The sequence below is a fragment of the Antennarius striatus genome, chromosome 5, assembly GCF_040054535.1.
Source record: "Antennarius striatus isolate MH-2024 chromosome 5, ASM4005453v1, whole genome shotgun sequence".
In the NCBI taxonomy this organism is placed as follows: domain Eukaryota; kingdom Metazoa; phylum Chordata; class Actinopteri; order Lophiiformes; family Antennariidae; genus Antennarius; species Antennarius striatus.
In genome coordinates this window covers 21,955,735-21,982,968 of record NC_090780.1, presented here as the reverse complement: position 1 = coordinate 21,982,968, position 27,234 = coordinate 21,955,735, and the positions used below count along the sequence as shown (strand labels likewise).

General features: G+C 43.2%; 1 protein-coding gene across 13 annotated transcripts in view; it reads left to right on the top strand.

Moving 5' to 3' along the window:
* Nucleotides 1–8,236, top strand: part of foxp1b (forkhead box P1b) — a 139,158-nt gene extending 130,922 nt beyond the window's left edge. For 11 of the 13 annotated variants that reach the window (XM_068314516.1, XM_068314512.1, XM_068314515.1 and 8 more), the window contains 5 exons: nt 154–255; nt 799–920; nt 1,786–1,855; nt 1,973–2,139; nt 4,745–8,236. In XM_068314516.1, the coding sequence (XP_068170617.1) occupies nt 154–255; nt 799–920; nt 1,786–1,855; nt 1,973–2,139; nt 4,745–4,889 (606 nt within the window). In that variant the 3' untranslated portion in view covers nt 4,890–8,236. Of the gene's footprint in view, nt 1–153; nt 256–798; nt 925–1,785; nt 1,856–1,972; nt 2,140–4,744 lie in introns of those variants that run through there. The other 2 variants (XM_068314521.1, XM_068314524.1) reach the window with 2 other exon arrangements.
* The last annotated feature ends 18,998 nt before the right edge of the window (nt 8,237–27,234 follow it).

Here is a 27,234-nt window from a genome sequence, read left to right as displayed (position 1 = left end):
ATTACAGAATACACTTCCCTCAGACGGCTTCTTTTTTTTGCTGTTGTCTGTCATTTTTCCCAGGAGAACACACACACAGTGTGTGAATTATTGATTACTCTATGAAGGCAGCAAAATTGTAAATGTTTGTCTCTGTCACTGTACCTCACGCAGGCGATCCTGGAGTCTCCAGAAAAGCAGCTAACACTAAATGAAATCTACAACTGGTTCACACGAATGTTTGCATATTTCAGGCGCAACGCGGCGACGTGGAAGGTAAATCTTTAACTCCTTTAAACCAGGAGGAGACTTTGTGTTGATGTTTAAATGATGGCCAGACATAATACCCTTTATAAATGCACCTCTTGTCCCAGCACAATACCACACTCACGCTTTCCAAACCAACCGCCCTTTAAAACAAACACGTAGAAAAAGGACGGAGGGGAATATCAGCCTGTAAAGAAGAAAAAAAATATTTCTCTAATATGTTTGGATTGTTCTGACAGTGACTTCTGGCCAAAGCCTCTCTGAGGGGAACACACACACACAAACACACACACACACACACACCCTTACTGTAACCCTGCTCCACCCTCATCCTCCGTCAGCTCACACATTAACTGACAGAGGGCACAATGATGTAAAAACACACAAACACACACTCATGCACTCCTTCTGGACCATCATAGGGATAATATTTATTGAATGCAGATGAATTGGAGCATAAAGTTATGTTTTTTAAATCTAAATGACCTTTTTTTTTTTAGCCTTTGTCCTGATAGCAACCTTTCTCTCTCTCTGTTTTCACACCAACTGCAGAATGCAGTCCGGCATAATCTTAGTCTTCACAAGTGTTTTGTGCGGGTAGAAAACGTAAAGGGGGCTGTGTGGACAGTCGACGAAATAGAGTTCCAAAAGAGAAGGCCTCAAAAGATCAGTGGGTAGGTTTGGTCTGATCGTCTGCTGACGGGGAAGAGGCTGCTTCTGCTTCTATCCCCGTCACCGCTGCTGCTGCTTCATCTCATTGTCTCTCCATAACATCCAGAGTCCCCGCCCCTCCCCGCTTGCTTCAGCGCCCCCTCCCTAATGCTCATGGGAAGCTTTTTGGTGATGCTTTCAGAACCCTCCATGGCTTATTTGGATTTGATCCTCACCTTCTCACATCCTTCCTGTCTGTGTGTGTATGTGTGTGTGTGTCCATCGTGTGTTTTCATCTCATCACCGCATCTGCATTTGCAACCCCCCCCCCCTTTCCCATTCCGCTGTCCTGCTTTCCCAGGGTGCCATTCGCACCAACCTTTCCCTGCATAAGTGCTTTGTGAGAGTAGAGGATGAGTTTGGGTCCTTTTGGACCGTTGATGATGAGGAGTTTAAGCGCGGTCGCCACGTGCAACGGGGTCGCCCTCGGAAACACGCCGCGGACGAGAACTTTGACGAGCTGCTCCCACAGTAAGCACTTCCTCCTGCTCTACAAACTCCAGAGGCCCCGCCCCTCTTGCATGCCCCCCTCCCCCCATCCCCCGATGTTGTCATCATGCTTTTTGTGCTTTGGCTCACCATCCACTCTGCTCCATCAACTTGTTCTCTCTCTTCACGTGAAATGCAAAGTGTTGAAGATGTCGGTGTGGTGATTGAACATCGTAGAAGCGTAGCCTTAATTGCTGCATTACTATATCAGCAAATGTGTTTAGTTCTCTTACAAAGTGCATCGATTTCTTTTTAGCGTATCAGATACCGTAGCTGAGGAATGCTTTTGCTAGGTGAGACACGAGTCTGTGGTTTGTAATGTGATTGTTCTGTTTGCAGCAGCCCGGCCTTAGTGAAGAACATTCAGACCAGTTTGGGCTACGGTCCGACCCTCTCCGCTGCCTTCCAGGTAAAAAAAAAATTAAGCGCCTTCATCTTAACAACGTTAAGAAAAAATGTTTGTTATTAAGGGTTCAAAAGAGAGAGAGAGAGAGAAAGCATCTGATTCCTCGCCTTTGCTTTCCAGGCTTCAATGGCAGAAAACAACTTACCTCTATACACTACTGCTTCGATTGGAAGTCCCACCCTCAACTCCCTGGCCAACGCCATCCGTGAGGAGATGAATGGAGCGATGGACCATGGAAACAGCAATGGCAGTGACAGCAGCCCGGGACGCTCGCCCCTGTCAGCTATGTGAGTGGCACACACGGGCTTTTCTGTTTCCACTCGGCCTGCGAGAAAACGGAAAAGAGAGGGGGGGGGGGGGGTTTCAACCGCCTCCTCCGCCGAGACTGAACTCTGTAAATAGATTTAGAAAGAAAGTCATTCCAGCGCCCACCCAAAAGGCTTTAAAATGAGCTAACGCATGGCATTAGATGAAACAGAAACAATGCAAGGAGGTGGGGGCAATAAATTTAAGTGCAGAAGGATGATATTGAAGTGGCGTTGGGGGAAGGGGGTGGGGGGGTCACGGCCAGGGCTGTGGCCGACCTCCCTGCAGGAAAGGAAACTCCACCTTTTTGGAGAAAGAAAGGACCGGGAGCGCGTCTGTTATTCTTACAGCGAGTTTATGAACTTCCCGTCCTGCTGTCTGTCCAACTGCACGCCGGTTTGTTAAAATATTTACCAAAAACGTAGAGTGACGGGAGCTGTCGGCCCCCAGGTGGGGGCGAAACATTAGCCGGAACACCTTCACAAACGCCTCGAAGCCGCTGCAAGAAAAACAACACAAAAGCCTAATTAGTCTGGAGGACGTCTTCCAAGATCCTCCTGTAGGAAAAGTTGCGGCGGGGGAAAAAACCGCAGCCTCCCCCCCCCGTTCAACTTGTTGTATAGGAGCGTCTGCTGGCTTGTTTGAAGCCTAAAATAATATAGCACACGCTGCATCATTTCCAGATGTGGGGGTGGGCAGACCACCGATGTATGGCGGGGGTAGACTTGGGGATGGCCTCCTGAAACGTCAGCGCTGTGGGGTGAATTCTGCCTGGAACAGAATAAAAAAATTTAAAAAAGGTGCGATAATGAGTTTCTAGCCAAATGGAGGAAAGTGCCATCCCTAATCATTGTGAACATAGCTCTGAGCGTGGCTGTGGAACAGGAAAGGCAGAGACAGGATGGGTGTGCTGGCCTGGAGGCAGCCTGCTTCTCCCTTTGCCCCTCCGCTTCTATCTTTAGGCTGGTGGAACTCCGAGAAAACCCTCCGTAATTATCTCCATGAGCTTTATTTGAGCGCCGAAAAGAGTCCGATCTGTTTTCTTTAGCTGTTAAAGAACTTAAATTCCACTGTTAGAAAAACACACCCGGCGTTTCAGCATCAGGTTCTCCCTTCTCCCCACCTGGGGAGAAGGAGCAGTAAAGTAACGTCCGCTGGCCGCTGTTAGCCGCGTAGCGACACGTGTTTTCACGCTTTCGTCAGCGTCGCTACCGGTTGACGGGACGCTGCGAGGAAACCAGAGAATCAGCCAGACGAGAATCAGGCATCCAGAGACGGCTAATTATAAGCAAAGTGTAGCATCAGCATGCAGTTCAGTAGCATAATAATAACAATTTCATGTCTGCCCTGCAGCCACGCGGTCCGACCCGAGGCGACGGCACTTGTGGAGTTACTTTGATGTGAAAAATGATAGAAAAGCTGACTTTACTTTTTCCCCCTTTTTATAATTTACACACACACACACAAAAAAAAAAAAGTCGGCTCATTAGCATACGAGCATCTCCGTCACAGCAGCGGCGAATCGGGCGAGGAAGAACTCGCCGTCCGTTCCCGGTTGTTGTGTTAAATGAGCGCCGCGCCTCATCCTGACACCGCTCCACCTCCACCGCGGCCGCCTGGCACCGCAGGTTAGAACGCCAAGTCCCCTGCAGCTGCTCATAATGTTCTCCGTCCCCCCCCCCCCTTTCTGCCACAACCGGGCCTCCTCCTCCTCTTCTTCCTCCCCCCGTGTTTTATTCCTGCTCTGTTTCTGTAATGAGAAATTTGGCAGATCTCATCTCTTTAGTGGCTCCTTTGCCCAAGCTGCGAGCTGGAGGGTGGGGCGGCCTCATGTTTTCGCCTTGTTTACAAGTGACAGCGTTATTATTCTCATAAGGGTTCTGTTTCTTATCACGGTGTTGTGCCAAGCGAGCCGCCGCCGCTCTTCCTCGTGCGCCTTTTCTGCCAGCGCTTTTCTTCCCTTATTGACACTCGCTTGAAAATATGCATTAATTCTTGAGTTTAAAGCGCGTACAGCGGTGTCTGGTCGCTGTGTTTGCTTGAAGTTGATTAATGATAGAAGCCGGCTCGGGGTCGTCCTCTGGAGACCCGCCTCGCAGGTTGTGCATGTTAACGAGCAGGAAGGGGAACACACAGAGCGCCGCTGATCCGCCGCCACCAGGAGGCTGACAACGGCAGCCGTTCGCTCCGCTCAGTCCATTCTTTCCTCTCCTTGTCTCGCGTTGTTAATCTTCCTCATTTATCAATTCTAAGTGAATACCCTGTTGTCGGTTACCGTGAAAATAAAAAGCCCGCAGCTTTGCCGGGATTGGAATACCTCAAAAGAAAAGCTGAAATTATCACCAGCGCCAGTGAGGGCCCCGTCACAGCCTCGCTGAAGCCAGACGTTTGTTTTTGTTCCCCCGTTTCCTCCGTTCTAAACAGAATCAGCTCAGGTCGGTATCATTTTGAGCCCACGTGTATGAAAGGTTATAAAAATAAAAAATAAAAAAAAGAAACCACAAGGGTGGGGGCGGCGCTTTGAAACTTATACATTTATTCCAGGGCTCTGCTACAATTTTTCTTTCCTTCTTTCTCCTCCTCCAGGCATCACATCAGCGTTAAGGAGGAACCACTGGACCCCGACGACCACGAAGGGCCCCTCTCTCTGGTAACGACTGCCAATCACAGTCCGGATTTAGATCTCCACAGAGATTACGACGACGACCAGGCCCACGAAGATATGCTGTAAAAGCTGGCATGGCCCCTTCCCAACCCCCCAGGCCCCCAGAGGCGGTGGCAGCCTGGGTAATTCTGCGAGGCGAATGGGCGCCCGGCAGATGGACGCTGAACTGCAGTCTCAGCCACTGAAGACAGTCTCCAAACGAACTTTGTAGTGCCATTACAACACATCGCAAGAACACAACAAACACAGAATAACCCCCCCAAACCTACCCCCGGCCCCCCCCACCCCCGGACCAGGGATTTGTCCTTCCTTTCTACTTTTGAATCGAGTAAAGCTTAAAAAAAAAAAAAAGTGAAACTGCATTTCTACTCATGTGTGGGATCGGACTTGTTTGGTACGGGGGCGACACGTTCGCAGGCGGAAACCCTCGCCATGCAGCCACAATGGACTTGCACTTTGCAAGAGGGGTTGTGCCCCCCCCCCCACACACACACTTCTTCTCTCTCTCTCTCTTTCTCCCTGTCTCTCTCTCTCTCTCAGACACACATGTGACCACAAACTGAAGCCAGAGAGAGAGAGAGAATGACTGATGTTCAACTCACACAGAGAGAGAGAACAGACTCGTGTTCGTTGTCACTGCCTTCAACGCGTCTCATTGGTTGGATTCCATCTTGGGTGGGAGGGATCTGGTGTTTTTATTTGGGTGTATTTTATTTTTATTTTTATTTTCTGTTGTTTGGGGGGTGAGAGGTTCTAAAAATATCGACATAATGTTGTTTTTTTTCATTTAATGCTGTTGTTGTTTCATCTTTTTGTTTGTTTGTTTGTTTGTTTGTTTGTTTCTTCGATGATCAGACCTCATGCCCATGCTGTGGAGATTCTGTGTGGTCAGCACTTGATAATGAATGTTCATGATTTCCTTTCATGTTGTTCCTTTAAAAAACACACACATGAAGCAGGACGTCGGATACCAAGTAGTGTTTTTCTGTCATTTATTCCACACACACACACACTCACACACACAAAAAGTCACCACTCTGTGTAAACCCACTCTCCCCCTCCACACACCCACCTGCACATGAAGTCCATTGGCAATGCACTACTAATAATGAAGGCTCTCTCCACGCATCAATGAAGTTTAATTTAAGATGCGAATGAATGACAGAGAAATCATGCAGGTTATGATTCATCCTTATGAAATGATACTTTAAAACAGCCCCGCGTGCGTCAACAGGATTTCTGATCATTCACAAGCGTCGTGTTCTGTTTTTTTTTAAGTATAAATGAAAATGTCAGGTGTGCACCGGCGAAGATAATGATTTCGACCAACTAATTGTGATTCCAGAACACAACTGTCATTGTTCAGCGAACGTGCCTGCTTTTTCCATGCTGTAATTTCATCCAGTGCTTGAAGATAAATGTGCATTCCCTACAGTTTTGCTTGTATCGCTCACACGGCGACTTTTAATAATTGTTCACATCGTTTTCTTCCATCAAAGGGTGGGGGAAAAAAAAAAGTACCAAGACTTGCAATAAGAATTAGTGCACATTCCAGCGTTTGACAGCCATCACGACGGACCCAGACATTCAGTTACATGCCACTGAGGGGATGTAGAAACCGCCCCCCCACACACACACACATAAAAAAGTTGCAGACTACAACACTGATCCGATTGGAACCCTCCTTCGGTTTTGTGACGCAGCGACTAAAGTTCCAGCTTCGATAGGGAATCAAATTCTAAAGAGACCATGAATTTCAAGACTGCAATCAACCACTTTTGTTTTTTTTGTTTTTTTTTATTTATTATTGGTGTTATTATTTTTAATATATTTTATTTGGCTTTTTTTTTTTTTTTTAAGTTGTTGATGTATTTGAATACCTTGTCCTGTGATTACCAAAGATAAACTACCAAGGCGATGTTGTGAGTTCCATGCAATAGCAGAAAAGGCCAAATATCTCCTCCGTTCTCTCCCCTCGGCTCCATCCTTGGCGGCTCGAGGCCGAGCCACCGGCGGATGGAAACGATGGAAACTGCTCCTCAAACTAGTGTTTTCATTTATTTTTATTAAACCAAAGGGGGGGAGTGTCTCAAACAGGACAGCTGCAGTAATGTTTGCAGTGACCAAAACTGAACGGTGTTGACAGTCTGACTGTGTGATGACCAAATTAGGGAAGCGTTTTTATTTGATTTTTTTTAATTTTTTTTCTCCTTGGTGCCGGTTAGCGGAGCGTTTTGGTCTGGAGGTGTGTTCGACATTAAGGGTATGTAGAAAATAAAAAAGGAAAAATATGCTGATAAATGGAAAAAGCTTTGCAGAGAACAATGTGAAACGGATTCTATACTTCAACTGGACCACACAATTAAATGATTCTCTTCTTTTGCTCCTTATTCATGTGTATCCTTTGTAATGATTGTATGCCACTTTTTAGGGATTTTAGCATCTGTGTTAGATTGGCAAGACTTTATGATTGTGTTTAGTTTCTGTCAACTTATTACTTTTTATATTAAAAAACACTCCTGTCAACTAATAAGCTTGGGTACAAGGTACTTTATGTCAGTTATTATTACTAGTAGTGTATTGTTTTATAATTCACAGCTCATTCATTACAAAGGAAAAAGGGCACTCTGTGGTTTTTCCGGACGGATGTGTTTTCTATCCAGGCAGCTCTGGGGTGGGTCGCTCGCAGCCGGGCCGGGATCGTGAGAACGAGGCCCAGCTCCTGTGGCTGGTTTGTTTGGTATTGAGAGAAAGCAGGAAATAAAGCGCTGGTAGATGAGAACATTCTCAGCATGTGTAACTCGACTTTACTGAAGATAACAGCATGAGAAACTGAGCAGTATCTCAGTTCCAACAGATATAGAACGAGTCGATAAATGATTTTTTTTAAAAAGGAAGCATTTCATCCAGTCGCACTCAGTCTTGTCTTGCATGTGTAGTCAGATAAAATAGAAAACCACAAAAAAACAAATTAGATCATGTTTATCTTAAAGGTTTCATCCCTTTTGCCAAACCAATGCAAAACCTCAGGCCATTCTGTTCACTGAAATCTCACCCAGCCGTGTGGCACCACTCATCCCGTCATGGTCTCTGATGTATTGATGGGCTTTTATTTTGAAGGGCGTTCCAATATTAGGTTGTACATACATGTCGGTATAACCTTTGTCTTCTCCTCTCTCTCGCTCTCTCTCTGTTTTTAAGATAAACAAGACATTTGTGTTATGATGTTTGCTTTATGGCCACTGCTTTGTATTAACTATGAAATAGCTATGAGAAAAGAAAAAAAAACTGCTGTATGTATTGGAATAGTAAACTGTGCTGCAGATGTATTTTACTTAGTAATCCTTGCTTTAAAAACAAAAAAGGAAAAAAAAAAAAAATCACATCATCCACGCAGGCATCTGGGTGAGCCGGGGCAGGCCGGGGGGGTAGGGAGTGGAGGGGGTTGGGGTTGGGGAGATTATCCCCGATTTTGGATTTTAAAATGTAATATAGAAAACAGACTTTTTCTCTGTTATCATTGACCGAAGCATTTTTGTACAGATTTTTTTCCCTCTTTGTGTTGAGCTGTTTTTGATACTTCCTTCTGATGGTCCAACCACTGCCTTCTGTGGCTGTATGTTAAAGATTCCTGCTCTGACACCGGGGCAGAGAGGAAGATTTCCTCTACCGGACGGAGATATCTTGCATGACTAATCCCAGGGTCACCGAGAAAGAGGGAGTGGGGATGTGGTTTAAAGTGGTCAGTAATAATATAAGGGTGTATCAATCTAATGATATTTTATATGAAATTAATAGGAAAATGAAAAATATGCAGTGCCAAGATGTAAAGAATATTGTTAATGGCTGTCTTTTTCTTTTTTTAAAAACTCATTTCGCTCACGCATCAAGGATGTGTGCTTTGCATCACAGATTTGTCTGCATCAAGATATTTATATTTCTATCTGGAGGGTCATTGTAAATGAGTCAAACCAAGCACAGCAGGTAGAAAGACGCTAACTTCCTGCAAACTGCGGCCCCGTGGCGTCAGACCCCCCCCCCCCCCCATCATACCACAACATCCCAGCTGAAACGCCATCGTTTCATCCGTCACCAAGCCTTCGCGTCCATCTCTTCCCTTTTCGCGCCACACTTTCTTGCCACAAGGAAAGGGGGGGGTGGAGGGAATAGGGGAGGGGGTGGGACTGTGGAGCTGTCATGGTGCGCTCATCCTGCAGCAGCTTTTTCTTTCTTTTTATTCTTTGAAGATGTACTCTGTAGTCTCTTTTTCCTGCTTTTTTTTTTTTTTTTTAGAGAGAAATATTGCTCATCACTTCCATCGGTCTGTAACCTCTTCATCATTCCTCGTCTGCCTGACGCAGACCACTGTTGTAGTCGGTGGCGATGACTGACATGAGCATTCTAAACATGCAATAAAATGCTGGTTGTTCAGATCCTTTCCTCCCAAGTCTCTCATTTGATCAGATTTACATGTTTAATTTCACCCTATTGGAGACAAGAAGAAAGTTTTCAAGCAGAATTAAACAGTCAGCTGAAGTTTAAATCTATATGTTTTACTTTTTTTGTCGGGTTTTCGGTGGGGAGCTGCACTTTCTGCACAACATATTTAGAACACAGACTGTTCAGCAACTGTACGGGTGATGAATGCATGGAAAGTTGGAGAAGACATTTTTTTGGCTGAGATATATGATCATATGTGACAGTTTCATTTTGAGCGCATGGCTCCTTTAAACCCCCCTCGGTGCTGCTCTCCTCATTATTTTTGGCCTACAGAATCGTTTCATACAGACCTGTGTTTGTCATTTGCTGTAGGACTCCCATCTCAGCCTCAACATTAAATTATATCATAATTAAAAAGAGACAATTAAACTGTCTTTTCCTAACAGCAATTTAGGTAACTGCATTTGATAAGCTATAAATTGTAATAGCATTAAAAATTCCAGAAATAATAGCGATATGGATTTGGTGACAGGAGCTAATGCTGATGACCAGGACTTGCGTTTTTACGACGGAGGCACAGGTCATGTTGGCCACTAAACAGGAGACAGAGATCAAGTCTAAGCACTTTTAATCTTGTGAAACAAGCAATTACAAATAGTTGCATTGATTTGTTAAAAAGCTTTGGGTGACATAAATCGTTTCTTGCTTAGCTTATTGCTGGAAAACATAAACGTCAAGCGTATTATTAATTAAGGCCTTTGAAAGACAAGATTTAATGGAAACAATATAAAATCACCAGCAATCTTTTGGTGGGCAGTATTTCACCGGAGCGTCGGGATTCATGTACTTCCATGTTGTTTTCATGACGCTGATCACAAACTGGGTGACATGGAGTTAGAGGGAACACATTAATGGAGGCTCTTTTTCAAATCCATTCATTTTAACACAGAGATGCATTAAATAATATGACACAAACCTTTACAGATACCCTAAATAGATTTTAAATCTGAGATTTGTTGTTTTCTCTACTAAATAAATCTGATTCCTTTGTATTGCTGACAGAATCAGTATTTTTACCAGGAAAGCAAAAACAATGTCAATCAAGACAGGAATACTCAGCATAAATCAAAAATTGACTGTGCCAACATTAAAAGACCGAATATTTATATTTTAATGTAGTAATTTTTTATAGAAATATATTTTTTGATTTACAACTTAGACCTCATTCGTCATAATCCACACCAACCACAACAAAAGATTTTGCATCACCTTTTCCATTAAAATTTAGGTTTTAAACAAACATAGGTGAAAATATATAGAAGTATAATTCTAAAAACTGTTTTAATGTCTCAACAGTCATGTGAGACAGTCATCTCAACTCTTACTCGTTCTCATGGAGTTATAGGGATAAAAAGAAATAACGGTGACTTAGTGACTACACTGGGGTGGATGGATAGGTCAAACCCGAGAGGACTAATGAGGATGACTTACGTATTTTAGTTAAGTCATGGGACAAAATGTACCTCATTACTTCCCAATGATTTCACATCAAGCACACATAAACTGACACGAAATTATCCAAAGCAGAATGTTTAATATTTTATTAACAAAGTGTGTGAAACTTGTGACTTCGCTCACTGGAGGGTCTTATCGAGGAGATTTTGGATAGAAAATAAATTATTCCTTCTTCCTGGAAAAATGATCATGAAAGCTTGAGAATTCCCAGTTTGAAAACCACTGACTAAACTTATTTTAACCCAAACCATGATCATTTCCGAAACTTTACCAAGAATTCCGTGTGCCTGAACATAACCAAACATGAGCTAACACTTGTGGCGAGAATTCCATGTTGGAATGACTTCAGGAAAGGAAAACCTCTAATTGGAGGATTTGATTGGAGATGACTGGATCTCCAGCGTTGAGGTGGGAAATGGAATGAGCTCTGAGAGAAAGCGAATAGAGAAGTTTGACTGCGCAGAAATGGACCTGCATCATCAGATGATAAATGAAGGGATATTTCTTTACGGTTGTAGAAAGCAAAGGGGTCAAAAATTGGAAAGTGGTGGTCCGAGAGCTGACCCTTGTGGAACCCCAGATAAGATTTTTGTTCCTGCCGAATCATAAAAGCAAAAAAATGCACATCCATGGACTCCATTCAATAATAGTACATCTATAAACACATTATGCATCCAGACAAACAACCACAGACTTCTTGTGTGCTGTTGGACCACATGTGACTCATAGCATCTACCTGTTGCGCTTGCAGCAGGTTTCTTACCTGCAGCAACAGTCACCATCGATACCCATAATACATCTGTCTATGTCAAAACAAGAGGACATCATCACAAATGTGGAAACAGGTGAATTTACGCCACTGCTATGCTAAGAAGGCGTCAACCAGATGACATCACAGCCGTGGATTGGCCGACGATGAGCGAGTAAAACATCAAGTACGCTCGATGGTGTATTGGTAGATGACTGAGTGACAGTTTAAATGTTTATAACATTTACAAATAGATCTATCCTGTCTAGATAGCACCTGGGGCGTGTGTGTGGAAAAAAAAAAAAAAAAAAAAGGTCTTCTGATGAAAACATACGATTTATTTCTGTCAGAGTGCAAAAAAACAAGCGTGGACGGCTGCTGTTCACTTTATTCTAATTAAAGCGTGGCACAGCCTCATCCATTCGAACGAGAGCTTCAGTCAAACAGTCGAAGCTGGCGAACTATCAGTGATACAGAGAGGCAATTAGCAGCCCTGCAGTGTTTGTTATTCATGGTTTGGTGTAAAAATTTGTTTATTAAGATGGGCTGCAGTCGCTGGTGGGCAACAGACCTGCTCGTAATTAGATTCCAATTATTTGTCTGTTTCTGATATTGTAAACTGGCACTTACCACATCAGTTAAATTGACACACTGCACTGCTTGGTTTACTCGGTAATTAAAATGTGTTCTGTTAATTAGATGATGACCACTTTATTCCAGGGCTCTTGTGTTTGGGCTCCTCGGCGGCTCGCTGTTTGGATCATGGGTTGCCAGACGCTTCCCTAATCAGCTCTTGTTTTGTTTCAATTACCACCTGCTGTTCAAAAGGCATGCCTCGCTGCCCCCCACTCCTACACACACACACACATACACACACACACACAGTGCTAAGATGAGGCATGTGTTTTCACCAGCTCCAACAACACAATCAGTACTTCCCAGCTGGGCCCGCTTTCTTCTTTATTAGAAGGCACTGCTAGGTTTCAAAGAGAGTCCAGCAATTAAACAGGGAACTAAAGGAAGATGAAAGTATAAAGGTACTTATCACATCAGTTAGCCGGCCTCGTGCGGGTAGCCAATGGCGATTACCGCTGAGTAAATACCCGCCATGCTCAGGTGCCTCCTTCTCTTGGTAACGGAGGGTGAAGGATGGGACAGCTGTTGAATCCACTGTTGGTTTCAGTGACTGAGGATGACCGACAAAAAAAAGATGTGGTCATTTCCTGTATGTTGTCATAGCAACCCGAAATCGCAGATCTCCTCTATGTGGCTGTCATGTGTATTGCCTGTTGAGAAGTGAAGACAAATGTCAAGTCCATCCATCCATCCATCCATCCATCCATCCATCCATCCATCCATCCATCCATCCATCCGTCCATTTTTTTAAGCACTCATTGCAGTTCTTTGTAAAAATCCCGGTTTTCCTATTTTCGGTGTGTTTTAATGGAAAGCGTGATCATCGGGTCACGCAGCGACGCCTGCAGCCTGATCTCTGTGATACCCTTTGCTTTAGAATATGATTACTGTAATCCCCACAGCTGAGAAAGTGGGCGTTTGTGCTGCGAAACGGTCCATGGATGCGGCTAAATTAAGGGGGGTTTGTTTGCGGGACACTGGCCATTGAAATTAATAGATGGAACATGTTAGTTTTCTTTATCATACTTATTTTCCGTTGATGTAAATAGATCTATGTGTATTGTTAGTGGTTCTTGTCACTGTCGAAATAACAAATTAAATGAATGTTTGCAGGTTTTGGACGAGCACCTCAGCATCTTTCAATTCGCTCCAGGCTCTGTGGATTCTTCATTCCTTTTCCCTCCCTTTTTTCCTCCATTCAGGGGCATCCATCCTGATTTGCTTTCCGTAGCTTTGCTCATATGTGTGTGTGTGTGTGTGTGTGTGTGTGTGTGTGTGTGTGTGTGTGTGTGTGTGTGTGTGTGTGTGTGTGTGTTGCTTTTGAAGCCACAGGCTGCAGCACTGAAACAATGGTAGGAATGGTCAGATTAGCGTCCAAAGCTAACAGATGTCTGAAACATCATGTGTTCCTCTTTTCCCCCACTCTTTCCCATTGTTTGTGCTAAGCTAAGCTAAACGTCCGCCCAATTTCACACACACACACACACACACACACATACACACACACACACACACATACAACAAATGGTCGTCATTCCCAAACAGATAAGCTATGACACTATTTTAACGACACAATAATAACAAGGCCTTCCGCTGCCAATCCAACTGTGAGCTGTATTTTAATACATGCATTTATTAACTACAAATAAATAATCTGTGTTTCTTAAAAAAAAAAAAAAAAAAAACTTCACGATGCACAAGCTTTGCTTTTTTTTTTTGCTTTTTTTTTATTCAAAAGCGTCGCTCATGCAGAAATTTACACTTTGTGGTTCTCTGACAGGTTTAGTTAAAAAAGGAAGTGAATTATTGTAAACTGTAGATAACCTTCATTGCCAGCAGTTTCTCTTGCTCTGATTCCTGTAGGGGCTTTTCCTCCTGCACATGTAAATGCAGCCCCCACCTCCTTTATATATATATAAAAAAGAAGCTATCATTTAAACATGTCATGGACAGTGTTTACCTGCAGTGAACCTTGATTGAGAAAGCCTGTGCCTTTACACTGATGCCCTCCTAATCTGTATGAATGGCATGCTAATTTCTCTGATGCTGCCATTCAAAACACAAACATGAAATGTTGGTTTTAGAACCAGGAGACCTGGTAGAGTGAATTTCAAGTGCTTATTCAAATATTTCATTAAAATGTAAATTTTTACAACACCGTACGTCTAGCTGTGCACAAGGCATGACTTAAGAAGTTATGAAGTTATAACAGCATTTTTTCTCTCTCCTGCCAATTAACCGGTGGGGTGACTATAATGTCCTTACCTTGTTTTATCGCCTCATAATAGCGCGCCACAAACTCATCGCACGCAACGAGAGTTTCAGGTATCGGCATCTGAGATGGGCGAGATGGAAGGAAATAAATAGACAGGCAAACACGGAGAGCTGCGGCTAATCAATTCCTTATCTTTCTAGAGTGCAAATGAAGAGATTAAAATTAAGATTATGCAAAAGGAAAGGAGGGAAGGTGGGTTGTTGATGAGTTGGGCGGCCATGGAGCTGCTGCTGGACATACGATTGGACTACAACCAGATAAGAGTTGCTAAAGTACAAGTATTTTTGACATAAATCTGCTTAATATATTTCTGAATCTGTTTTTAATTCCCATCTTTGGAAATTCCAAACATTTTATAAAAAGAAAATATTCTTTTCAGTTTCACAATCCAGTTACTATTTCACACTTTTAGAATTTTAGTTTCAAACATTTCAGTTTTCTATCTTTCTCTGGATTATTTGTTGGTAAAATGAATTCAAATACAAAAAAATCCAAACACATAATTTCAAATAAAAGCTTTAGAGTAAAAAACAAAACAAAACAAAACAGAAAACCTGTAAATGTCATTAAAAAAAACTCAGCCCCATGTTAAAGCAGTCGTACGATAAGTTAGTTTAATTTCATCGTGAACTTTTTCTGCGTGTCCTCCTCCAGGAGTTTCTCAACTGTTTTGTAAAATTGTTCAGCAAATATTTGACCTTTTCTGCAATGAAAGGTTCTGAATTATTACCTCCACTTTTCATGACTTTCAACTATTTGCATATTTTATGGAAATTCAGTTTATATGTGAACCCCCCCCCCCTCACACACACACCCACTGGCTATATTTTACACAGAGAGACAATTTTACGCTGACATGTAAGTAAACATCCATATGTTCAGAGAAACCGCCGCCACCATACTGGATAACTTTTTTTTTTTTAATGTTTAACTGAAAACTGCAGCTAGGTAACTTTAGTTACAGAAACCAGAAGCATTTGCTACTGTCACAAACTCTATAATCTATAAAGACGATTAACACAATCTATTGATTGATTATCTGAAGTTTTAAAAACATTACATTACAATAAAAGAGAATGGGTTTGTATAGTTTGAGTATTTGTTCTCTTTGTCTTGAAATATGATGTGGCTTCACGGAACAACATTTTATTTATTAAGTAGACAGAAAATATCTGCTGGGCTTTTTCTTTACCAATCAGTTAGTCATCGACTGGATGTGTGCATTTGTCAGAATGTGTATCCGAGACTAAACAAAGTTGTGTTGACTTTTTGGGTGTTTATTTGCCTTATATTTGCAGTTTCTCAGGCTTCATCAGCTACCGAAACTTCAGCGAAAAGAACCCGCGGGGTTAATATCGCTGGAGGTTCTCCACTCTCCTTTTTTATTTCTTTATTTATTTTCTCATTTTTAACTTGCAGGGGGAAGAAGACAAAACGGTTGCAGGTGGTGATGAAAATAAGAGCCATCCATCATTATTTATTAGGCATGAAAAAGATACACAATAATGTAATTTAATCTCTCAGCAGACAATTATTTCCACATATTGATAATGCAATGCGAAAAGTGCCATGAATCCTAATATGATGTTTGCTTTTATTGGTGTATGATACAACCATAACAAATAATGTAATTGTATGAGGGTGAAAATGTGATTATTTGCACATGCTAACATTATAATATCAATCTGCTGCAGACAATGGTATCATATTATTTTGCTGTGCTTAACTAGTTACAATTTGCATTAAGTTATTATGTCTGGGTGGCAATAAAGTGTTCTCCTCCCCCCTCTGGTTGCTGCTTTTCTTAGTTTCTCATTACAGCTCGGTGAGATTTTTGGTTTCAAGTCCAGAATTCCGACATGATTCCTAACTTTAACAGGCAAACTTTTTAACGCAGAGTTTTAATACGATTTTCTGCCTTTGCGCTCTTACCCTTTTATCTATTAATTTCAAGCACAGATGCCTATCCGCCACGTGTCCACGACACACGATACAATAGAATTATTGCTATGCAAATGATGGCGCAGAAACAAAAACACATTTTCCATTATAAGCAAGCTTTGACTATTTGCATAAAGGTGTGCTGATTTGGTTATTCATCATGTCAGAATGATTAACATTAATGAAGGAGAAGGCTTGATGCGCCGACTGTCAGGCCCCATCAGGCCACCTATGTAACCTCCTCTGTGTTTTGCAAGGCGAAGCGTTCACGCCATGGTGAACTAATGACCAAGTCGACCCGTGTAAAATTAGACCCGTGCATCTACACAAGTGTCTCCCTGACTTTATGAGAATGTTTTATTGATGACTTATTATTAGCAGTCCAGCAGCAGTGAGGTGAGTTTGATCCACAGAGAAGATGCAAAGTGTAATAATAATAATGCCTGATTAATAATTAATAACCAAAACCTAATCCATCTCTGCAGAGAATATGTACATATTTTAGCGTCTAATTTGAATTTTGGCAACAAACACACACCTTAAAAACCATTAGACGACGGTGGTAAAGGCAGGTTTAAATGGGATGATTTTTAAGAATTAATGTGTTACTGCCATTGTGTGGCCCTCGCTGAAAGAAAGAGGTCCCCTCTCTTTATTCTGTTTGATTGTGAAAGCGCGCGGCGGCCCATCGCCCGTCCCCTCCGAGAGGCGAGCCGAGCACACACACACACACACACACACACACACACACACACACACACACACACACACTGAGATGTCGTCACTCTGCACCGGAGGCTAGAGGAGTGTTTGCTAGTCATTAGTGGTTTGTAAATGATATTTATTCCCATGTGACACATCATTTGAAATGGTTTTCTAACAATAACACCCACTGATAATAAAATAAGAGAGAGGGCCCTCATGTTGGGAGAATGTTGTCATACATTTGATTTTTTTTTTTTTCCTCTTTCCTACAAACCAGAAGACGGAGGACGAGTCGACATGAATAAATGGTTGATATGTGTGAATTTTACTCTACTTAAACATCAGGTTCAGTGAGGAGTTAAAGAATCTCACAACCAGAATTACCTTAATGTCATTTGTAACCTGACTGGGTTTTATTGTGGAGCTCGCTCGCACCTCGCAGAAATCTCCTTCCTCGACGCCGGCTAACAAACGCTCAGTTTTTCCTGTGGTGCGCTTTGCTTTTCGCCACGGCGCGGGGCTGACACAGCTTGGCACGGGACCCCAGCGTGCCTACTGAATGGGGGGGAGCTGTACTGCTGCTCAAACACATTTGCCTGGAATTTTATGAAATGAACCAGCGGCTCAGAGATCAATAGGCCCCCACCCCGCGGTAAATGTGAACAACACCAGCGGGGTCCTTATCAGGAGCCCGCTGCCAATCTGTGGCAAGCGAAGCCTGCACCTTCCCTGGATACACCATTGGTCTTTGAAATTAAAGTTGACGCCTGTAATCCAGGGAAATGGTCCCTCTACTCCTGCTTAACACCGGTTTAGTTTCACCCCAGCTGATGATAAAGCATGACAGAAATACAGAGCACTATCTTCTTGCCCGGGTTGATAGGTTCTGCCAGCTTATCAGTGAGCAGGCAGCTAACCTCCTTGTGCGTGGCTCGTGGACAAAACTGAGGAGTCAATTTACAAAAGAAGCCATGCTGGGTGGCTTGTAAATAAAACCCTTCCTCCTTCTCCTCAGAAGACAATAATGTAAGAAAAAAAAAAAAGAAAAAGAAAGAAAATATCCAATTTTAGGAGCAACCCAAATGTGAGCGAATGTATAACACAGAAGGCTAAGCGCTAGTGATAGAGTGTATTCATGTAAATCCATCCAAGCCCAGCAGCAGGAAATTGACAGGGATCTACTGGAGCGCTTTGCCTGTAAAGGGTGGGATTTACATGCCTAACTAGGGCTTAACCAACCTCCCTCCAGTTTACCTGTTACTCTCTGGCCTCTGAGCGTGCGCCTGCATAGGCTAAGGTTGCCCCTGCTTAGTTTTAATGCCGTTTCATCCGCCCTCATATCTGTCAGTCTCAGAAATGAACCCATAAAATCCACCGAGGCGTCTTAGCATCAAAAAAAATGTATTTTGACGCAGCGAAACATCAGGAGTCGTGTTTGTTTTCCTGCGTCAGAACTTTCCACAGCAGCCATCAGATCCAGTTAAAGTGCGTTTAAAGTTTGGCAGGTTGTGGATGTTGCTGAGACAAGGTGATAGCGTGGCTTTATGGGTAACCGGGATCACATTAATGCCTGTGTTCCTCCTGGGGGAGAAAGTGCAAGTCTGTTCCTTTGGAGAGGATGTGGCTCTGGGCAGAAGTGATGGTTGGGCCGTCGCTCCTGGGCTCCAAAGCCCTGGGCTGAATCTCAGCCCCTACAGGCGGACTGCGCAATTTAGACTAGGCAAAAAAAACACACAAAAAAAGCCGTTTGCCTTTCCTTCTTCATTTCATGAAAGCCACATCTCCGCACGTACGGGAGGGCAGGCAGCAGTCGATGCAGACTCAACAAAAACACAAAAACATTTCCTCACGTGTTCTGTTTTTTTTTTTTTCCTGGTGAACCCACAGTCAGAAGTCAGATCCTTCAGAACGATTAAAAAACACACAAACATCCAGCACCGATTCTATTAATGCTGTCATCCTATCACACAGGAACCGAGCGCCGGTGCAAAGCATTCCTTCGTTGCCCTGGACTGTTTTGGACTTTTCCTCTCTTGAAACAATGATTTTTTCAAAACTGGAGCCGCCGCCAATAAAATTAATGAGAGACTTGCTGAGTCCATACAGGAAGTGGGCTTTTAAAATAAACACATTGTTTCCAAAATAATCTAAACCCCTATTGTTTACAGATGGCGAACTGGGATGTGTCCAGACTGGGCCGGTCCACTTCTTTTATGCCCCCTACCTCCACTTTTCTTCCGTCAAGGTTACACGGAAACAAATCTTTTAGGTTCAATTTTTTTTAATAGTTTTTTATGATTTCTGTAAATTTCCTCCATTCATGCAGTGAAATAAACCTTACATCTGACCTTATTAGGACAGAATTTACATGACTTTTATGGATTTACATTTGCGGGCTCAGTTCTATATGTTACAGAGACAGGGGCCAGCTAGATTTAGCAACCAGCTAACGGCCAACAACTCCAGTCTCTCCCTCTCTGAATCCGTTTCCACTTCAGCAATATAGTTAATAACAACTATTTATACCATCCACCCACACATGTATCGCAGTAATCAAATAAAACTGCCCTTTGCGTTGAGAGGGCTGCAGTCCTGATGTCACACCTGAACTAGCGTGGGCTCCATTGGCGCCGCCGAGTGCGTCGCTGATGTTCACGATCAATAATCAAAGACTGGAATTCACTGCAGCGTTTGTTATAAGAAGTTGAAACCTGTCTAATTTTAAATTAATTTGTTAGTATACAACTATGCTATGAACAAAAAAATATACAGTGCGTCCTCGTTCCTCGCGGTTAATGCGCAATGCGAATAATGAATTCCGCAATAGAAGGACCAACTATTTACCTTATTATTTACAGTAATTTAAACATTTATGAACCCTCCCCATACTGATATTAAACCACCTTCTATCTGTATTACCTTTTCCCCACACTCTTACCGACTCTTTAAAGCACTTTTGTGTCTCACGAAAGTCCGAGACTCACAGAACGTAGCGCACATCCGGATGCCGTCAGCCAATAAAATGCAGGCACGGTATCACATGACTGCCTACCAAAAATCCGTGATAGGGTGAAGTCGCGAACGTTGATGCGTGAATGCGCGAGGGCGTAATGTACCATAAAAACTGTGTGGCTGTACGGGTGTTTTGGCCTTTAAAAATGTAACTATAGAGTTTAATTCTATAAGGAATAAACATGTTCTGCTTTCATTCACACATCTTTCACAAAATCACATCATTTTTTGACGACTATGAAGAACGTACCTGACATCCGTTCTGACATTTTATCCACACCGAATGATCATTTCCATCCATAATCAGAGAACGTGCCGTGACAACAGCATTTACGTTTAAATGATCAACCGCGGTCAATATTGACTTTACAGAACACACAATGTTTTTTTTTATTAGCATGCAGGGGCCCCTTATATAATGAATATACTTTGCATGATCAAATTTTCAACTCTGACGTGAAAACATCCGCAGGTATCCACAACCACTCTGTCAACCACTTTCACTTATCGCCTACTGCATCGATTTTTGTTTCAAATACTACCAGTCACTTTTACCTCCATTTACATAATGCCCAATGAGAAAAATTTGTCAGGCAGATTGTAATTCATATCTCCACTCTGCGTGCTCACTGGCCCTAATACTTCAGTTAACACCTCACATTTACATTTCAATCAGTGATTATAGCCTCTCCTCCTCTCATCTCGCTGAAAGTAAATACAGGACTACACTATCTCTAACTAAAATGCATTTGTCGGTACCGCGGGGGGGCATAGGCATGAATATTCTGCCTGCTACATATTTACCATGTGCTACTAAGTGTCACATGCTGCACGAGCATCCTTTAACAGCTCGCTGCTCTGTGTACATCACAGCGTGGCGCTAACACCGCCAGGAGCCTCAAACGTGCTAAAAATGTCTCATTTTGGCTTAAAGTGGCCATCAAATGTCATGTGACGTGTTCTCTGAGGCGGATGTTTAGCGTCCGGCGCACTCCATCCGTCCTCATAATTTCTTTTTAAAAAATTTTTTTTTTCATTTGTTCCAACCTACTGCCATGTTTTTTCCTTTACACTGCGGGTTTTATCTTTCGGTGTGTTTCTACAATATCAACCGGCAAATAATGAAAGCCGCCGCCGCACACGAGTCGCTTCCTGCAAGCTTTCATTCTGCTTCAGGGATTAAACACATCATCATTGAAAAGGTCAAGCAAGCGGAAAATTTGTCTGTTGTTGGCTTAGCGTTGAATGCAACTGTGAAATGAACGTTTGGCGTGTTTATTGGTGTTTTTTTTTGCATAGATAGCTGTGAAGGTTTTTAATGCTGGTGTTTTATAAAGATGACCCTCCTGCTGGCAGCGAAACTGATGAGAAATGGGGAGAAATGTTGAAAAGAAAAGCAGGTTACACGTATCTTAACCAAGCTGGACGCCGCTGTAGGAAAATCTGCTGCTTTTGGAAAAGCTTATACTTCCATGTCCTGCACCACTCGATGCCGTCTGTTGACATCTCTGTCAGCGGTAACCCAATACCCAACCTCATAAGGAAAAGTCTGTCAGCTGATGAGTCATTGTGAAGCTTACAATCATTACATTTTAATTTCTCTGTGAGTGGAATGTTGTTTGTGTTTCGCCTGGCGAAGCGGGACGACTGCGATCCGTTCATCTCCGAAGGGAAATGTTTGCATGCTTGCTTGTTTGTTTGTGTGTTTGTTTGTTTGTTTGTTTGTTTGTTTTGGAGCGGATGTGCGAGTCGTCCATCAAGCTGCGAGCAACGAAAAAAAAGAAAGAAAAAGAAAAAACCCGAACAAATCATAATCATCACACATCGCCACAAAACCGCTCGGCCCGGCCTTCTGTTTTCCAAGTCTGGTTACACACATGTTGGCTCAACAGAATATTCAATAGACATTTATAGGAAATAAATTAGGAGATGAATGCAAACCAGATGGCATTCAGGGGTTTATTTGTAAAGCCTCTGCATCAAAGCTTTTTCCAGATCACACCATATTAGCTATGTTTTTCCAGTCCAGCAAAATCAGGAAGGTAACCACAGACTTCTTCTGATGGGAAACACATGACCGGCGGTCCGCCGAGACAAGGAGCCTCACACACGGATGAGGCATCATTAGGGAGCATCAGTGAAAACAATTATTCCCTGCATGTCTGGATGTCATATGTCACCCTGGGTTGACTTTAATAGGAGGAGAGAGCAACGAGAGCTGCGTCACTGCAGAGGAGAAGCCGGTTCAGCCTCAGAGTGAACCCCCCCCCCCCCCCCCCTGTTACATTCACACTTCTTTGCATGTGAAGGCCTGGATGCCTGGGTGGGGTGTGGGCTTGGAGGACAGACTGGGAAGGAAGCCAAGAGGAAACAGCAGGGCTCAAGGTATGGACATCCACTTCTGCACAAGACCACCCCCCCCTCTTCCCTTCACCGCAGCCCCTTCCTTGCACGGCGTTTTTGGCGTTTTTGTACGATTCCGTGCGTTGGAGTGTGACAGCAGCGGCCCTCCCGCGTGTGACGGGCCCCGACGGCGGCGGCGGCCTGCCAGCATGCGGGGTGGTTTCTCCGTCTTTCGCTGTTGATCTTGGGGCTGGCGCTGCACACACACACACACACACACACACGTGGAAGGCCTGCCAACGCCAGGCACGCAGCGCCGCGCCGTTTGAGCGTCCGCAACTTTAACCTCAAAGCCTTTTTTTTTTTTTTTAATTTAGAAATTGCACAGAGAAATGAGGAATGAGTTTTTGGGTTGAATCAGAAGTCTTTTGATGCCATCCCACAATCCTACGGGGTCACCCTCTTTTTATGCATGCACATAAATGCACACAGGTACCTGCACCGCCTGCTCAGAGTGATCCCAGCCCCGCTGCGCGCCAACGGCTAGTTTACCTCAGGACTGACAGAAAAACACTTCCAGGAAAAAAGAAAATCCGGGGGATTCCTGCTGAGGGAAAATGCATCAAAGCACCTGACTCAAGGCTACAATTAGCTGCTGTGGCGTTTGAAATGTGGAAGGATTAAGTCTTAGGAGAAATGTAATTGTTTATTTATTCATATTTATTTTTTTTTTAACTCCCACATGAGCAAAACAAAGAGCGTTTTTCACTCTGACTAAGCGGGCTCTGGTGGACTTACTTAGCCGTTTCGGAGCGCTGGCGAGGCAGCGATGAGGGAAACACGCGAGATGCTGTGTTACCATCAGTGACATGTTCATGCTCCCACAGCAGCTGCTGCTGCATGAAGCCATTCCGTTCTCTAATGATGTCTAAAAAAATTGAAGTAATAGCAACGCAACCTGCCGCCCCTCCGTCTCCCTGTCTGCTGCTGGCGAACGGCGTGTCAGCGATGAAAACCACCGGCCTCGCAAGACCTTCAGTCTCGTCTTCCCCTCGAGAGAAGAGACGGGGAAAGAAAAAACCTCCTGTGTTCTTTCTGGAACCAACACATCCGTTGACGGCTCACTCCTCCAACACCTTTTCTCGAGCGAAACAATTTATAGATACCTAACATTCGCTGATGTTTTAATGCACCGCGTGTGTGATGTTTAACATGAGGCGAATTGGACAACTCTTTCAAAAAGCTGTTCCAGCTGTGAAACAACTTGCAGAGCCAGGAGTTCTTTTTTTTTTTTTTTTTTTTTTTTTTAAACGTATGAATGATATTTTCTTAGCTTAGTGCAGAACTTTGCTCACGCTGCAACATCGCTGTCAGACAAGCACAGGGACCGCCGAACGGCTCACATGGAAGCATTTCAACGGCAAGCAATCACGGTCCGTTTACTCTGGCTTCCATCCCCCCCCCCCGTTCATTCGCTGCACCTTAGCAGAACCTCCCGATCGCCACGAGAAACAGAGACAGTCGTTTGTGTTTCTTGGCGGCGGAGAGGCCGTCTCTCAATCAGGCCGTGTCAGAGAAGCATCCAAAGTCCCCGTCGAGGAATATCTGCAGCTTCGTGAAATGTTCGCATAAACTTTCAGCAGCAAGATTTTATTACATTAAAGCTAGCATATTTCTATTTTTATTTATGCTATTCATGTTTCCAGCTCGTGAAGTTGACTTAGCCTTTATGACAAGTCAAAGAAAAACCACCTCACCACATCTGAAGGCCTCACGATCGCCATGACTTGATTTAAAAGCGTGTGCTCAGGCTCCAACAGGAAGACGTGTTTAGAAAGTGTCTCTATCGCTGACTTTGAGGACTTTAAAATCATTTGAGCTTTTTCTTGTACAAAGACAGAAAGGCAGTGGTGATTTATTGCCTGGAGAAGGATTGCCAAGTGAAATAATACCCTCAGAGTTTGAACAACTTCTCTCAAACATGGACGACGTATCCTTGGTTTGAACCGAACACTTTCAAGTCCAGCCACAGTGGAGGAAAAATTCATCTCCAGAAAAGCATAAATAGTCTTATTGCTGCTTCATATTTCTTTCGTCCATGTAAACTTGACAAGACTGTACATTCATTTTCCTTTACGACAAATTCACAAATACAGATTCAGCCACAGCGTCAGCTTATATCAGCTGTACGTGTGATCCTGCTATCATTTTGTCAAAATTCTCAAAACGCAAAAACCAAATTGTAAGTGCCGCCAGAAGTGGAATAATCCAAGCTGTAAATTGTTCACACGTTTACACACCCGTCGCTGGCGGTGAAGATTAACATCCAACACTGGAACACGTTTTTGTAATGTGAAATAAAACATTTAGGAATGCTCGCATTCGAAGTTCAGAGTCTAAAAGTGCAATAATGCGTATGTTTGATCCATTCCCATGAGGTCGCTTCTACGTCTTGCACGTCTTGCACGTCTATTACTTGGGTCAGTGAGTCTAATGTCAGATGTCAATGTAGCTTGGTGGCCTAGCTTGTAAGCTATGTACGAAGATCATGCATTCATTCAATAAGAAAAAGACCAAGGCTCCTTGAATTACAGTATTTTCCGCACTATAAGGCGCATCTAAAAGACGATTTATAATCCAGTGTGCCTTTTATATGAAAAAAGCTTTAAAATAGACCATTCATTGAAGGTGCGCCTTATAATCCAGTGCGCTTTATAGCGCGGAAAATACTGTACCTTAAAAATCCCTGTTTCAATGACCAAGCTTTTAATAACCGACTTTAATTAGAGGGTGATTTAGCTGATATGATCCAAACAGATGCTTATTTACACATCCGGCAGCTATGGAGCCACATCAGTTTGTTGCCAGCTGATGGACGACCTCAAGTCCTTTAACGACCACTGAGGGAAACATCCAGCTCTGCAGAGGATAAACTCCGGCCTGCGTTGTCTGTCAGCTGTCGGAAGTGAAAAGGTAACGAGGAATAGATTCCTGCTGCGCTGAAAAATTACACCGTGGGCGATAAAAGCTGCTAACTGGACAGCGGAACAATGAGCTGAAACGCATCTGAAAAAAACCCGAAAAACCGCTAAGTCGAGTTGCAGAAGCCGCAGAAGCAAAATAGCGACTGATCTCCGTTCTTAATGACAGGCCTCATGCAATTATTGATCATTTGAATGAGAAATGTTGCTTTCAACAAATAATGTGTCCTTTAAGGTCAAGTTTTCTTTCATTTGACTCCACTTTAAGATCATTTAGAAACACAAGCAGAGACAGTTGATGGTCCTCCTTACACCGCATGAATCCTCATTTCGCTCCGATCACTTGTCTTTGTGTTCTCCCACTTCAGTAACTCCTACAACAAATGAGAGGTCACCTCCAAAAACGAGTGGCGAAAATCTTCACCCTGTTTCTTTATCCAATGTCAACAGCTGGCAGCCTTTCAAAGTCAAGCGCAGTGTCAGTTTCAATAATTAAAGCTGTTTATATTTCAAATAGAATATTTCATTCGCCAAAGAAGTCGCATGGGGAGCAAAGCGGCTGGATGGACAGCTTTGCATCAATCGTAGGAAAGAATAACACCAAAGCAGACCCCATGAAAGTGATTGTATCTTATGATTAAAGGAAAAATAATTGAATACCCCTGAAAAGCTCCAGTTAATATTGACAATTTTTACAACAGTGTATCTCAGTTGCAAACAACACAGATCACTGTGTTATTGTTGTATTCTTTAGATCAAAGGGGGCTTTAATAAGGCCATTATAAATACATCTGAAAATTCACTCTCGTATTCAGCAAACAAATCAATACAGGATGTGCACCGTTCACTGGTCTTTTATTGCGGCACTGTAGGCCATCGCTGTGGTATCACAGCATAATGAACAAAACCCATGCAGGGCTTTGGCACCCCCGCTGTGTTCAAAGTCTGGTGTATTCAGTAGACTTTATAATTGAAATAAAGGTAACATCTCCATTCTTTTGAGCTGCTTACATTCTGTTGTTGTTGTCTACACATGGAAGAAGAAGGATGTTGGTTGGAATCCGTGAAGGATGTCAAGTGTCTTGGTTTTGAAGATGTAGTCTTCATCAACTGAAAGACCAACATGACACAACATCAGTGGTAACGGTTCCGTCTGTACCGCCGCTTAATTTGTCGGGGATGTTCAGTAAGCCATATGTTTCCTTATTATTTATTTAACACCAATGGCAAAGTGTATCCCTAAATCTACACCCCTGTTACTCTTCATGTTGGGAGCATGGTGATGCTTGAATAGGCCTCAGTAGCCCTGTCCTTCCCCACCAGCCTACTCCCCCCCCCCTACATTATTGATAAGCTGAAGGCTCTACAGCGTACTGGCTCGGCCTAAAAGCTCCTTCCTGCGCTCGTCGCTCGCTGAGCAGGACGGGTGATTCCAAAAGACCCGATGGGCAACTGCGACCGATTAGAAATCACAATATTATCAAAGATGTGACGTCTAATTTTGAAGGTAAATCATCGCAGATAATTCTAGTAATTTTCAAATGTTGGGAAAGATGTAATATCATTCAATGGAAGTGGCCGTTTCATTTGTTTGACTGTCACAGGACAGACTGCAGACCCTGAACAGGAGAGAAAAAAACTTGGATTAGCCCCCAAGGCTAAATATCATACAGTGCATTTAACAAAAATAAGAAGGGGAGTCTGTCAAGATTTGAGTCAAAGCAGGAAGGTTTGAGAGATTTCTTTGGGGGGTGGGAGTTTAGGTAGTCTTAGTTTTTTGCTAGTTGCAAGAAAAAAAAACCAGAATTGATAATA